The 15710-nt window shown below is 42.6% G+C and overlaps 1 protein-coding gene across 4 annotated transcripts in view; it reads left to right on the forward strand.

The window, feature by feature from the left end:
• immt (inner membrane protein, mitochondrial (mitofilin)) overlaps positions 1–15710 on the forward strand; it is a 102868-nt gene that overhangs the window by 73244 nt on the left and 13914 nt on the right. For all 4 annotated transcript variants that reach the window (XM_030061585.1, XM_030061583.1, XM_030061586.1 and 1 more), the window contains 2 exons: positions 6756–6889; positions 9472–9575. In XM_030061585.1, the coding sequence (XP_029917445.1) occupies positions 6756–6889; positions 9472–9575 (238 nt within the window). The remainder of the gene's footprint in view (positions 1–6755; positions 6890–9471; positions 9576–15710) is intronic.

A 15710-nucleotide genomic window follows, 5' to 3' on the forward strand; every position in this document is an offset into this window, starting at 1 on the left:
GAGACTTGATACCACACTATTAACAGACAAAGGATTCTGCCAAATGATTTCAACAGCCATGGACAATTTCCTGAAATCCAACAAGAAAGATGATGTTTCTCCCTCCCTGCTCTGCTTTACCACTTTAAGGGTCTGCACCCTTAAAGTGGTAATAAGGAGGGATATTATTTCATACACATATATGGTAAATAAAAATAGAAGGCAAGAACAACTTCTCAAATCAATAATTAACATAGATCACAGTACTCCATTTCTCCCACTCCGGAACTTTACAAAAGTAAAATTGATCTTCAAGCCAAATATGAATTACTGTCTACTGGAAAAACAGAACGCATGTTACTGAAATCGAGAGGCTTTGTATACGACCGTGGGGAAAAATCTGGTCGACTCCTAGCTCATCAATTAAAATGTCTTCTGAGCAGCAGATCCCACAAATAAAAAAGGAAAATGGTGAGCTTACTACCAACCCTCTTTCACGAATTGGCACCGCACGAGGTGGCAGCCTGTTGCAGCAGCTCCCGTGTGGGTCTTAGTTTTTTGTATTTTTCTACTGTAATTTCTGTACTGCCACCTGTACTTTTCTACCAGTCATTGTCTAATCACTAGTGACAACGACTTTTTTCTCGTTTTAAACTTTCTGGCCGTTTTTTGGTCACTTTTTGCACTTATGGCAGCGGAGGGTCACAGACGCGATGGTGAGTGCATTGTTTACACTCGCGACCAGCTGATTGTGCTGCATAAACCTGTGCTGCTCCCCGGAGTGAGGCCTGACATCCCGGAGGAGCTGCGGAGGAGGCGCCGGGGGTGCAGAGCTGGAGCCAAGCTGAAGGCGAAGAAGAGGAGATTTCACCCAGCGGTACCGGCGATTATCATGGGGAACGTGAGGACTCTGGGGAATAAGACGGACAAGCTCGCCACGCTGATTAAGACTCAGAGGGAGTATTGTGAGTGTAGTGTGTTTTGTTTCACTGAGACATGGCTGCACTCGCACATCCCGGACCACAGCGTGGCGGCACCCAGCTTCAGCGTTGTTCGTGCGGACAGAGACGTTATTAGCAGCGGTAAGAGGAAGGGAGGAGGGATTGCACTATATGTGAGTGAGAGGTGGTGTAATCCTGGACATGTGCATGTGAAGGAACGTCTCTGTATCCCGGACATTGAACTGTTTGCTGTGGGAATGCGTCCGTATTACCTGCCTCGGGAATTCACGTCCGCTATTGCGATCGCTGTTTACATCCCCCCATCAGATGATGCGCCGACGGCCTGTGATGTCATCACCTCCACTGTTGCCCGGGTACAGACTCAACACCCCAATGCCTTTACTGTGATTACTGGAGACTTTAATCATGTCTCACTGGATAAACTACTGCCAACTTTCCACCAGTATGTTGACTGCCCCACCAGAGAAAATAAAACCCTGGATCTGCTGTATGCAAACACCAGTGATGCATACAACACCACAGCCCTTCCTCCCCTTGGCAGATCAGATCACAACCTGGTCCAAGTATGTCCCCCTTGTTAAGAGGCAGCCTGTTCACACCAGGACAGTGAGGAGGTGGACTCAGGAGGCTGCTGAGGCACTGCGGGACTGCTTTGAGATAACGGACTGGGATGTACTCTGTGAGCCACACGGGGAGGACATCAACAACATGACGGACTGCATCACAGAATACATCAGGTTCTGTGAAAACACCACCATGCCAACCCGGACTGTACGCTGCTTCCCCAACAACAAGCCATGGATCACCAGCGACCTGAAAGCACTCCTCAACAAGAGGAAGAGGGCTTTCAGGTCTGGAGACAGAGAGGAACTCAGGAGAGTGCAGCACGAACTCAGGGAGAAATTGAGGGGTTGCAAAGACAACTACAGGAGGAAGCTGGAGGCCAAACTCCAGCAGAACAACGTGAGGGATGTGTGGACTGGGATGAAACAGATCACCGGATGTAAAGGGAGACAAAGGCTACCATCAGGCAGCCTGGAGAGAGCCAACGAGCTGAACAGTTTCTTCAACAGGTTCGGCTCACAGCCGTCTGTCTCCTTCACACATCCAGACCCCCACACACCCCCACCGCATCCATCCCTCCCCCCTTTCCCCCCTGTGGTGAGCACTCCTCTGCAGCACCTCTCCTCCCCCTCCCCCTCCTCCTCCACTGAAGAAACTAGCACCCTCCCCCGCATGACTGTGACTACAGGCCAGGTCAGGAGACAGCTGGAGAGACTCCACCAGAGGAAGGCTGCAGGACCTGATGGTATCAGCCCCAGGATCCTGAGGACCTGTGCCAGCCAGCTGTCTTCTGTCATCCAACACCTCTACAACCTGAGCCTGAGTCAGGAGAGAGTCCCGGTGCTGTGGAAGACGTCCTGCCTAGTTCCTGTCCCGAAAAAGTCGACTCCATCGGACCTCAATGACTACCGACCAATTGCCCTCACATCTCATCTGATGAAGGTGCTGGAGAGGCTGGTCTTGGCCCACCTGAGGCCACAGGTGAAGGAGCTGCTAGACCCTCTACAGTTTGCTTACCAGCCCCATTTGGGAGTTGATGACGCCGTCATCTACCTGCTGCAACGAGCTCATATGCACCTGGATGGTGGTGGCAGCACTGTGAGAATCACATTCTTTGATTTCTCCAGTGCTTTTAACACCATCCAGCCACTGCTGCTGAGTGAGAAGCTGCGGGTGATTGGTGTCGACATCTCCATTGTCTCCTGGATTACTGACTACCTGACAGGCAGGCCACAGTTTGTCCGTCTGGGCAGTGTTCTGTCTGACGCGGTGGTCAGGGATACAGGAGCTCCACAGGGGACTGTGCTGTCCCCTTTCCTTTTCACCTTATACACCACAGACTTTCAGTACAACTCCGAGTCATGCCACCTGCAGAAATTTTCTGACTGGACTTGAAATCCAACACCAACGCCGTCTACAAGAAGGGGATGAGCAGACTCTACTTCCTGAGGAAGCTGAGATCCTTCAACGTGTGCAGCAAGATGTTGAAGATCTTCTACCAGTCTGTTGTGGCCAGCGTACTCTTTTTCGCCGTGGTTTGTTGGGGGAGCAGCATCGGAGCCAGTGACGCCAACAGACTCAACAAACTGATCAGAAGGGCTGGCTCCGTGATTGGCTGCAAACTGGACACTGTGGAGGCTGTGGTGGAGAGGAGGACACTGAACAAACTGTTATCCATCATGGATAACCCTGATCACCCTCTCCACTACACACTGGACAGACAGCGGAGCTCCTTCTCCAACAGATTGTTACAGCTCCGCTGTCGAAGGGACAGATACAGGAAATCATTCCTGCCACAAGCCATCACACTATACAAGAAATCACATCTGTCAGACAGAGACTTGCATCTGTCTGCTGTATAGTTCTGTTTTTAGCACTCCACTACTCAGGACCTTAACTGTTTATTTATTATACATCACTCAGCACCTTAACTGTTTATTTATTATCTACTATCCAGCACCTTGACTGTTTATTTATTATTTATTATCTATATATTACATTCTAGGTTAATATACAATCACACTGTTTTTCAGACTGGAGGGGAAGGGATGATTCCTTAAGAGGCCGAATCAAGTCAGTTAGTTCCTGAATCCCAGTACCGTGCGTCAGGTTCTGCCACTTGGTTCAGGTTCTGCCACTTTGTTCTTGGTTTTGTGGTTTCATGCTAACTCTCCTTATCTATTCAATCATGTATATGCTTCAGTTCCATCTGTATATTGTCATATTCATTACCATCTGTATATTTCACATCTCATATCTCTTTTCCTTAGGTTAGCCCTTATTGTACATTTTAGTTTTTAGTCTTTATAGTCTTTATTTAGCCTTTATTCTTTTTTATTTAACTTTATTGTATGTTCTACTGTTGCTGCTGGAACACCAGAATTTCCCTGGTCGGGATCTATCGATCTATCTATCGATCTATCGATCTATCTATCTATCTATCTAAATCAATGGAACTTTTAAAGCATTTTATTCAAAACTGTACACCTCTGAAGCACCCACTGATGATACCGAAATGCAAAACTTCTTTTCAAACATACAACACAACACACAACAAGTACACAACACATACACACAACAAGTCCCTGTTATCAACCCTGTTTATAAAGCAGAGCTTGAACTACCTTTCCAATACAGTGAAATTTTAAATGCAATCAGGGCAATGCAAAGTGGTAAGGCCCCAGGTCCCGATGGATACCCTATCGAATTCTATAAAAAAATTCTCAGCTAAATTAACTCCACTTATCTTAGAAATGTTTAATGACTCAATGTGTAATGGGACTTTGCCACATACACTAACAGAGGCATCTGTAACACTTTTACCAAAACCGGGGAAGGACAGAACTGAGTGCGGATCTTACCGCCCCATCTCCTTATTGAACAGTGATATTAAAATACTAGCTAAAATGCTTGCCAGATATGTGGAATCTGCTGCAGGAGAAGTGATCTCCTCTGATCAAACTGGCTTTTTGACAGGTCGCCACTCATTCTCTAATATCCGAAGCCTGCTTAATGTCATATTCACTCCAGCATCCAGGGAGATACCTGAGGTGGTTATCTCCCTGGATGTGGAGAAGGCTTCTGACAGAGTGGAGTGGGCATATTTATTTAAGTGTAAGTTTTCGGTTTTGGACCCACTTTCATTGGTTGGATCAAACTCTTGTATACAAATGGAAAACACTCTAAATATTTTTCACTGTCTAGGGGGACGCGTCAGGGGTGTCCACTAAGCCCACTTTTATTCGCATTTGCCATCGAGCCTCTGTCTATCATGTTAAAATCGTCTCGGTCAATAAATGGAATTTCTAGAGGGGGGAAAGAACAGTTGTCGCTATACGCTGATGACCTGTTGTTGTATGTGTCTGATCCCGTGCGATGCAGCCACCATATAGTTCAGGTTTTGCATAGATTTGGGGCCCTATCTTGCGCCAAAGTCCCTAAACCCATTATTTAGGGATTTAGCATTGCGCAAGAGGCGTTCCCCCGCAAAAGTTGCTATCTTGCGCACCTCCCGTTATCCGTAAAACACCTGCGCTACCCGCTATATTATGCATAGGCGTGTTTTGGACGTTATGCCAATTACACCAATCAGTGTGCCAGGTGCCATTGCCTTTAAGGGCAGGCTGCGCTATCCTAAATCCTAAACCTATGATGGAGAGAGGGAGGTAGATTTTCTCAGGGGTTTCATTGAGGCTAAAGCAAGTTGGCTTTATATATATACTTATTATATATTATATTATAGGCGAGTTAATTCGGGAGGTGGAGCCACATGTGTCCAAGTGGACGTGTCACAAGGTTGTACTGATTGAGTAAAATCCCCGGGTCACACCACACATACACAAGAGGCAGAGGTGGAACTATGTGTAAACTAATTTATTTACAAGGTAGATTGGGCAAATAAAATATTAAAAATAAAAATATACCACAGCTGCTGGCTTATGATAAAATAATAAAACGTGCTAGCTTAAGTGTCCAATTAAAACAGTCTTTCTTCTAAACAGTCTATATGAGGAATATACTCAGTCCATTCCGGCGGCGTCCCGGTATCAGTCCGACCATGTGCATGGCGAGGCTCCGTCGGGGCGTGCATTGAAGCCGCCTGGGCGTGCTCTCGTAACAGCCCAAACTTTAGGGAAGTTCTTGCGCAAGTGTGTGCGCAAGATAGCAATTTTAGGGATAGCGCATGAAACACGCCCATGGACACACCTCCAGGCGCAAATGACGGAGTCGGCATAATGGATAGCGAGTAGCGTGGGCGCAAGATACCGTTAGGGATAGCGGAAGTTCCTAAATCTGCAATTTGCGGGTAGCGGGTAGTGGCAGTGGGTAGCGGGTGGCACAAGATATGGCCCTTAGTGTTTTTTCGGGATATAAGATCAACCTCACTAAAAGTGAGTGCTTCCCAGTGAACAACATAGCTTTTTCCATCCCACAAAGTGACCTACCCTTCCATTTATCTAAATCGGGTTTCAGGTATCTGGGAATTAATATCACACGAAGCAACTCTAAACTGTATCAAAAAAAAAAACTTTGCACCGCTCATTGAAAAACTAAAAAATGACTTTCAGAAATGGAGATCTATTAACTTGTCATTGGCAGGGAGGATCAACTGTATTAAGATGAACGTTTTACCCAGGTTCCTTTATCTTTTTCAGTGTCTCCCAATATTTCTCTCAAAGTCTTTTTTTCAGTCCGTTGATAAGTCTATATCATCATACATTTGGGGAGGTAAGGTACCCAGAATACAAAAAGGCAGCCCTAACACTCATGTTTTGGTCTTGCCCATCCTTGTCTAATTATTGGTCAGCTGTGTTCAGGACCCTTTCGCAGGCACTAGACCTAAATCTACAACCTAATGCTTATTCAGCTATCCTCTTGTAAATCAAAAAATGTGCCTGTGTTTATATGCCTGGAATTTTATCTTGCTTTCAATAAAAATAATGTTCAAAAAAATAATGGCTACTACTTTTCTTTGATGTTCCAAATTCTTGGACAGCAGTTGGATTCCAAAGTTTAACAGTTCCCACCAAAAAAAGCAAGCTTGTGGATGCATATTGTTGAAATGTTAGTCTTATTCTACTCTTGCATGCTTTCAGTTAGTTTGTAGCTAGTGACTGCCACGGAGCAATGCTAAGTGTAATGTTGCCTGTCTGTCTCTGTAATCCCTTTTTATCTGGTATTTAAGCTAAACTACACTGTGTCTTCATACTTGTAATGGTTGCTATCTGTGTCTGTATTTCTGTTTTCCAGCTGTATCAGCCAGTCTTGAAGAGTCACTGGCTAGCTCAGCAAAAACTACACTGCAGGCCATTGGAGCACAGGAGGCAGCATTGCAAGCTATTGGGTCACACACACACAAACTGAAGGAGGCTATGGAAGCAGAGGTACATGCATGTAATAGTAGACATTGCAATCAAACATTAAGAAGCATAGTGAGTTGCATTAGTTCCCCAAAGTTGATGGAACACTTGATAAAAATCTGATCAAAATAGCTGAAGATAGGTTAACAGTTTGTCACAATTACTCAAAGGAATAGTGGACCAAAAATGAAATGTTGTCTTATCTACTCATGATGTTGTTGAAACTATGGACACAGTAAATTTTCATTTTTGGGTGTACTCTTTCAAAGAGATTATTTTAACTGTTTAGCCATTGATTTTAATAACAGGCTATGAGATCACACTACAAAGTTTACTTAGTCTGGATCTCAGGGTAAACTTGGAAATTTCAGAATTCACCATCAGTGCCTTGCCTAATGAAAGTGGAAAAAATTCAATTAAGTCTGTAATGAAAAAACTGCATAAAATGCATACATTTTCAGAGCAAAGGGATTTTTAGGGTGTATTCAGACCTGCAGCTCATTTGCTTTGTTCCGATTCAGAGGCTAAATCGATACACATTTTTGTTTTGGGTCTTTTGTGTTCACAAGGCAACAGTCTGTATCGGTCCAATGTTGTAAACAAATGCCATGCGCGGACCAACTGTTCTGCCATTGGTCAGAAAACCCCGGGAAAAACATCAACCATGTAACATCAACAACGTGTGTGGCTCGTTTGTTTTTGTGTGTTTCTATGGTTAATATACCAGTGTTCCGTAAATGAAGAAAATGTCCAGTTCTACCGGGAATCCAGACTGCACATTGAAAATAATGTTGTACTGCATCTACTGAGAAGAAGACTTCTTCTGTTGCTTCTTCTTTTGCTGTTTCTTTTCTTTCTTTTGGTTGACAGTTGGCAACCGGGTGCACTGGGGACTTCTCCAGTCACCTCATCCGGCACATCTTCACCTCCTGCAGATATGGATTTTGCAAATTCCAAAAGTCTGGAAATAGAGCCAGTGACAGTTCTTGAATGATCATACCATTCCGTATCCTCATTATTAGTCCTAATCATAATGCGGGACAAGTTAACCAGAACAAAACTAATGCATGTTTATTATGTAAATCAGTTTGAATTGCCTGTGTATAAAACGGGCTGTATAAATTAAGTTTCAATGTCTTGCCTTGCACTCTAAGGGCCCTATCTTGCGCCAGACTCCCTAAACCCGCTATTTGCGGATTTAGGATTTAGGAAGAGGCGTTCCCCCGTAAAAGTTGCTGTCTTGTGCACCTCCTGCTATCCGCAAAACACCTCCGCTACCCGCTATATTATGCATAGGCGTGTTTTGGGCGTCACGCCAGTTAAACCAATCAGTGTGCCAGGTGCCATTGCCTTTAAGGGCAGGATGCGCTATCCTAAATCCTAAACCCGCGATGGAGAGAGGGAGGTAGATTTTCTCAGGGCTTCTACTGAGGCTAAAGCAAGTTGGCTTTATATACATATTATATATTATATTATAGGCGAGTTAATTTGGGAGGTGGAGCCACATGTGTCCAAGTGGACGTGTCACAAGGTTGTACTGATTGAGTAAAATCCCCGGGCCACACCACAGACACACAAGAGGCAGAGGTGGAACTATGTGTAAACTAATTTATTAACAAGGTAGATTGGGCAAATAAAATATTAAAATAATAATAAAAATATAGCACAGCTGCTGGCTTATGATAAAACAATAAAACGTGCTGGCGTAGCCTAAGTGTCCAATTAAAACAGTCTTTCCTCTAAACAGTCTGTATGAGTAATATACTGAGTCCATTCCGGTGGCGTCCCGGTATCAGTCCGACCGTGTGCGTGGCGAGGCTCCGTCGGGGCGTGCATTGAAGCCGCCTGGGCGCGCTCTCGTAACAGCCCAAACTTTAGGGATAGCGCATGAAACACGCCCACGGACACACCTCCAGGTGCAAATGACGGAGTCGGCATAACGGATAGCGGGTAGCGGGTGGCGCAAGATACCATTTAGGGACAGCGGAAGTTCCTAAATCCACAATTTGCGGGTAGCGGGTAGTGGCAGCGGATAGCGGGTGGCACAAGATAGGGCCCTAATTGTGCCGTTTTCTCCCCAAAACAACATGAATGGACAAACTGTTCAGTATGCATATCAGCATTCATGAGGGGCTTTTTTGGTCACATATGACTAGTTGTGGGAGTTCACTTGGTGGAAGGCTAGGTTCGTACACCTGTGCAACATTTCACGTAGATTTGATTTATGATTTATTAAAGGGAATTGTGTGCAGGTGTGCGTAAGCAGGGTTTTATAACTCTAAACCATTTTTTGGCATCTGGACTCTTCCTGTTTTGTGCTTAGATGATCTGTAAGTGTGGAATCCATGCACAGTTTTATAAATGATTATGTATCAGCAGTTATTAAATATTGAATGACCTAGTTGGATCAGGAATGTTGTGATGTCATCATACCTGTCATGGTAATTTTTTTTAAACTGATATTTTAATGATGATGTTTTTAAACAAATCACCGGCTGAGCTGATGCTAGTTATCTAGCAGAAACACTAGCCACTAGTGCTATTTGTTAAGCTGTTGTTACTGACTTCCACAACAAAATTATGATATGATAACAATTTGTGTCCAGGTTCCACCTGACCAAAAATCAGCTCAGTGGAGGGATCTAGAGACTGCTTTGGCTGAAAGACGTTCAACTGTAAATGATGCTGGAGCTGCTCTGTTGAAGGCCAGGTAGGACACTTTGTCATGAAGACATAAGAATTCAACCTACAGACCATGCCTCACAATTTGAAATATTGGCAAAACACAGGCATATATCACCAAGGCTATTTTCCTCTCTGCTGTTTTGCCTTGCTAGTGTGCAAGCCAGCAAAAAACAACAACAGCAAAAAATAACAAAAAATCATCCTAAATTATAAGTTGCTAAAAATATATGACTTACTGTCTGACTCAAATACTCACACTTTTATGTAAACATGTGGGTATAAAGAAAAAAAACATACAACTACTTCACAGTACACTGCACTTTATTTTGCTGAGCTTTCAGTCCCAGGCCATCATAAAAGCAAAGTCAGCAATATAACAAACTGACAACTAAAACTACACTACACAGATGGTTGTAATGGTCATCAAACCAGTAAACCAATTATCATCTCCGCCCAGAGCTCCACTATTACTGTGGAATGAGACATAAATTGTCCAATTGTCTCACAAAGACACGGCGGTTGGAACCAAAGGTCTCAAATTTGGACTCATCAGACCAAAGCACAGATTTCCACTGGTCTAATGTCCATTCCTTGTGTTTCTTGGCCCAAACAAATCTCTTCTGCTTGTTGCCTCTCCTTAGCAGTGGTTTCCTAGCAGCTATTTGACCATGAAGGCCTGATTGGCACAGTCTCCTCTTAACAGTTGTTCTAGAGATGGGTCTGCTGCTAGAACTCTGTGTGGCATTTATCTGGTCTCTGATCTGAGCTGCTGTTAATTTGCCATTTCTGAGGCTGGTGACTCGGATGAACTTGTCCTCAGAAGCAGAGGTGACTCTTGGTCTTCCTTTCCTGGGTCGGTCCTCATGTGTGCCAGTTTCGTTGTAGCGCTTGATGGTTTTTGCGACTCCACTTGGGGACACATTTAAAGTTTTTGCAATTTTCCGGACTGACTGACCTTCATTTCTTAAAGTAATGATGGCCACTCGTTTTTCTTTAGTTAGCTGATTGGTTCTTGCCATAATATGAATTTTAACAGTTCACTGATTCTTGGGAATTTGGATAAAACAGGTTTTAATTTTGAGAAAAAAAAGTGCGTTAAATTACAAAAATCTGAAGGTATATCATTATAGGCCAAGGTCTTGGCTGTTCAGCAATGTACCGGTGCAACCTCCTCATTTTGCATTGTCACCGTAATTTTTTTTTTTTCATTTGAAAAACATATTTTTGTATTAAAGAGACTATTACTTTAATAACTCAACAGCACCAAAGAAACATATTGTAAACATATTCATTTAAAACCAATTTAACTGCCTCTGACGGTGGTGACACTAATCTGACGGTGGTGACAGTTGCCTCATTAAAGCATACATTTCCAAAATTTATACCACTCAAGTCAATGGTTTCTTGCTTAACAACTTTATTTAACTATTTGGTACAAAAAATAACAATCCTGAGCACTGTTATAAGCATTTTTCAGACTTCAGTCATCACCGTCAGACAGAAAACCTGACGGTGGTGACGTCTGATGGTGGTGACAAAAACCTACTCTTTCACATGATAAGCATGAGTTGTTCACATTAGCCATCTTGTTTTCGCCCTGTTGCTACCTGCATCAGACCTCTTCTTAAAAAGTATACATTTATTCCATAATCTAATTTATATTTTTTATACAGAAGTGACTGTGTTTACAATTTATGGTTGTGACAGTAGCAGTGTCCCAAAATATGAAGAGATTTAAGAGAAAATAGCAAACTTCCAGGAGCCTGAGCGGTCTTGAAGCATGCAGTAGAGCTGAAGGTTTGAAAAGGGCTCCTCAGGAATGTAATTGACCTTGTAGTTTTTTTATTATTATTTTTTAAATAAATATCTGATGGTGGTGACGAATATCTGGGACACATTTTGAGCAACCACAAAATAATATTAAATATTGTTTAAAACCCATCGTTTGTAGTTTTTAATACATATTGATGTACTCTTTCATGTGGTAAAGATATTATTCAATGAAATTATTACTTTTTGTTGTTTTAATCAAGTTGAAATGATTATCTCCTATCCGAGGACAACTGGTTTTGTAGGGCATGGGCCAACATATAATCATTAAATTAATGCAAATTTAAAATAAACCTATGAAAAAACCTTACAAATGTGCAAAGGACCCCCTGATTATGCCCTTGATTCTTTTTATCCATTAAAATGTTGTAAATTTCCAGCAGAAATAGCATTATTCTTATTGGGACATGATTTATCCAAATTCTCAAGAATCAGTGAGTTGTCCAATAGGGCTGTCAGCTGTGTAGTAACCTGACTTCTGCACAACACAACTGATGGTCCCAACCCCACTGATAAAGCAAGAAATTCCACTAATTAACCCTGATAAGGCACACCTGTGAAGTGAAAACCATTTCAGGTGACTACCTCTTGAAGCTCATCGAGAGAATGCCAAGAGTGTGCAAAGCAGTAATCAGAGCAAAGGGTGGCTATTTTGAAGAAACTTGAATATAAAACATGTTTTCACTTATTTCACCTTTTTTTGTGAAGTACATAACTCCACGTGTTCATTCATAGTTTTGATTCCTTCAGTGAGAATCTACAATGTAAATAGTCATGAAAATAAAGAAAACGCATTGAATGAGAAGGTGTGTCCAAACTTTTGGCCTGTACTGTGTATATACAGTATATATATATATATATATATATATATATATACACACACACACTCCTAATCAAAATTTTAAGACCAGTTGAGAAATTGCAAGAATTTACATTTTGCACTGTTGGATCTTAAGAAGGTTCTAAGTAGAGCTTCAAAATGCATAAAGAATAAATGGGAGTGAGACAAACAAACAAAAAAAAAAAAAAAAATTGAGTAAGCAATTTATTGCAAACAACCATTAAACAGAAATAGGCTGTTCATCAGCTGATCAAAAGTTTAAGACCACAGCCTTTAAAAGCCCAAATCTTGGCAAAAATGTGGATTCAGTGTCATTTTCTGTCAGGTCATCCACACTGTCATGACCTCCTGATGGCAAAGACAAAAAAGCTTTCTCTGTTTGAACGCGGTTGGATTGTTGAGCTGCATAAGCAAGGCCTCTCGCAGCGTGCCATTGTTGCTGAGGTTGAACGCATTAAGAGTCATTTTAAACTTCTTAAAAGATCCTGAGGGTTATGGAACAAAAGTTAAGTGGTAGACCCAAAAATATTTCACTGGCCCTGAGCCGGAGGATCCAATTGGCTGTCCGTCAAGACAAGGGACAATCCTTGGCCCAAATTAAGCTTGTCACTGGTGCCAACTGCAGTCCCATAACCATCAGACAGCATCTGCGAGAGAAGGGTCTTAAGAACAAAAAACGTCTTCAAAGGCCTCGTCTCCTTCAACGGCATAAAATTGCCCGTTTGGAGTTTGCACGAGAGCACCAAACATGGGACATTGAAAGGTGGAATAAAGTTTTATTCTCTGATGAGAAAAAATTAAACCTTGACGGTCCTGATGGCTTCCCACGTTACTGGCATGACAAGGAGATCCCACCTGAGATGTTTTCTACACGGCACAGTGGAGGGGGCGCCATCATGATCTGGGGGGCTTTTTCCTTCAATGGAACAATGGAGCTTCAGGTTGTGCAGAGGCATCAAACGGCAGCTGGCTATGTGGAGATGTTGCAGGGGGCATCCCTCATGACAGAAGAACATCGTCTGTGTGGTAATCACTGGGTTTTTCAACAGGACAACGCTGCAGTTCACAATGCCCGCCTGACAAAGGACTTCTTCCAGAGAAATAACATCACTCTTTTGAACCATCCTGCGTGTTCCCCTGATCTAAATCCAGTCAAAAGTTTGGACACACCTTGTCATTCAATGTTTTTTCTTTATTTTTATTATTAAAACATAGTCTGTGTTAACACTTTTGTCTTCTACATAATTCCATGCGTTCATTCATAGTTTTGATGTCTTTAATATCATTCTACAGCACAATGTAGAAAAGAATAAAAATAAAGAAAAAACATTGAATGACAAGACTTTTGACTGGTACAATCTATGTACTAGTCAAAATGTTGTTTAGTTTAAAAAGCTGCACTGACTGCGTGATTGTTTCATTTTATTTTACTGTATTTTACACTGATTTATAAAATACCAAAGCCCTAACACTAACATTTATCGAGGTAACAATGATTACCTTAATAATACCTCAGACGCATGCCTTAGCCTGCTTCTCGATGTTTGGCTGTGCTGGCAAAGTTGTCGAACCTGGTCGTTTTTCCTTTATGATCAAAAACTAACAAGTTGACAACTTTGCTAAAACTGCTAAACATAAAGCAGCTGCAACAACAGAAGACACAGCAATCCAGCTAATATTACCTACAAGTCCAACAGCAGGGATGCAAGCTCGGCGTCTGTCTTACAGCCTTTGACTTTGCGAAGCTCTTGTCAGTGACTAAAAGCCAGTCCAACATTTACTCCAGTCTCTTGCTGGTTAACTCTCATTTTATCTTCCTTGTTTCCTCCAGTAATGTTTTCTTCAGGTTTCTTGGGTTCTGTTGTGCTTTCTGTATTGCGAACAGCTAGCGAGCAACGTGGATGCAGTTGCTGCTGTTGATGTAATGACGTAATGCCATAAACTGGCTTAGTCCCCCAAACTTACATAGTGCAGGAACAGGCTTTCAGGGTGCAGAGTGGCTGTGACAGAGACCATTCTACTCATTACGTTACATGTGTAGCATTAATATGATGTCTAGGCTGTTATTTTAAGGCAAAAATGTTACATAGTGTTGCTTCAACCATGCCATTGTTTTTCAGTTAAAAAAGCCCAATTTGGACCTTGTCCTTAACCCTTTAACTGCCTCACCAAGAAAACCACAATGGAAAAATTTTTTGTAAGCATTTTTTATTGCATTTGGACAACAATAACAACAATCAGTGTTTTTTTTTTTTTTTAACAGACCCCACAATTCTTGAGATATAGTCCTCTATCAAACGGCTGACCTGACGCTTTATGGTAAAAGAACCAAAATGTATACAAATATTGAACAAAGTAGAATAAGTCATATAAAATGCTAACTTTTTGAAGAAATAACCATTTCATTTGTTTTGTGGGATATTAAAATTCACTTTTTGTCTTATAGTATGCTACAAAACATTATAATTTTTCATTCAAACACAGGAAAACATGGAATTTCTGAAATTTCCATGTACACACACTTCAACTGTGTGGCAGTGCAACAGCACAAGCATTGTTTGGCCATTTGATCCACTTCATTTCTGGTGGTATATTACAAAGCACTCCTGAGATCCATTCAGACACAGGAAAACATTGCATTTCTCACAGTTCCATCTTGACACGCCCTTTGGACACAGGTTGCACCGCCCCCGTTTGTCACAGTGGAGAGGAAAATGTCCATAGTTGTCATAACGCACATCTGGTTGTGGTTGTGAGTATGGGAGCCTTTGGGTTTTGTGTTTCTTCTGTGCAGGTGGAGAGGAGGATGATGGTCGACCGACTTTAGATGCTGGCTTGTTGACTTGCTTCAAACTGTGGGCAACCGCCAGGCGGAACCTTTTCAGAGGCATTGGTTTGTTGTTGAGTAGGCTACAGTCCCTCTTGTATAGCAGCCAGGAGTTTGAGATGCACAGATCAAGACAATATCCAAAGAGGGGAAGGTACCAGCAGCTTGCCTTGGCTGGGGTCTTGTACAAGTGTACCAGCATGTCAGAAAGATCAATGCCACCCATATGCTGATTGTAGGCTGCAATGAGTGATGGGCACGGAACAGCATCCTTCATGCGAGCCTCTTTGCTCCAACGCTTGACAGTTGAAACAGGCATGATCCCACAAGCATTGCTCAGAAGATTGACACATTTGTTGTCAAACCATTTCACTGCGATCACACCTTCAGTAGACATGTAATCAAAAGCTCCAAGTCCTTTCTTCATCAGCTCTTTGTCTGTCATCAGGGTAGCTCCACCCATGCGATTTGATCGGACAGTGCCAACGCACTTGATCCCCAGGTTGGCATGGAGATTCTGGATCAAATTGAAGCTGGTAGAGTAGTTGTCACAGAAGACCACAGAGCGTTGTGGCTCTGCAATGATTTTGCATAGTGTTGTCACCACCTTGGCCCCTAGAGGTAGTGCCTGCTCCTGCTCACTTAGGGCAACATTGAAGAAT

This window comes from Myripristis murdjan, chromosome 10 (genome assembly GCF_902150065.1).
Source record: "Myripristis murdjan chromosome 10, fMyrMur1.1, whole genome shotgun sequence".
NCBI classification, from domain to species: domain Eukaryota; kingdom Metazoa; phylum Chordata; class Actinopteri; order Holocentriformes; family Holocentridae; genus Myripristis; species Myripristis murdjan.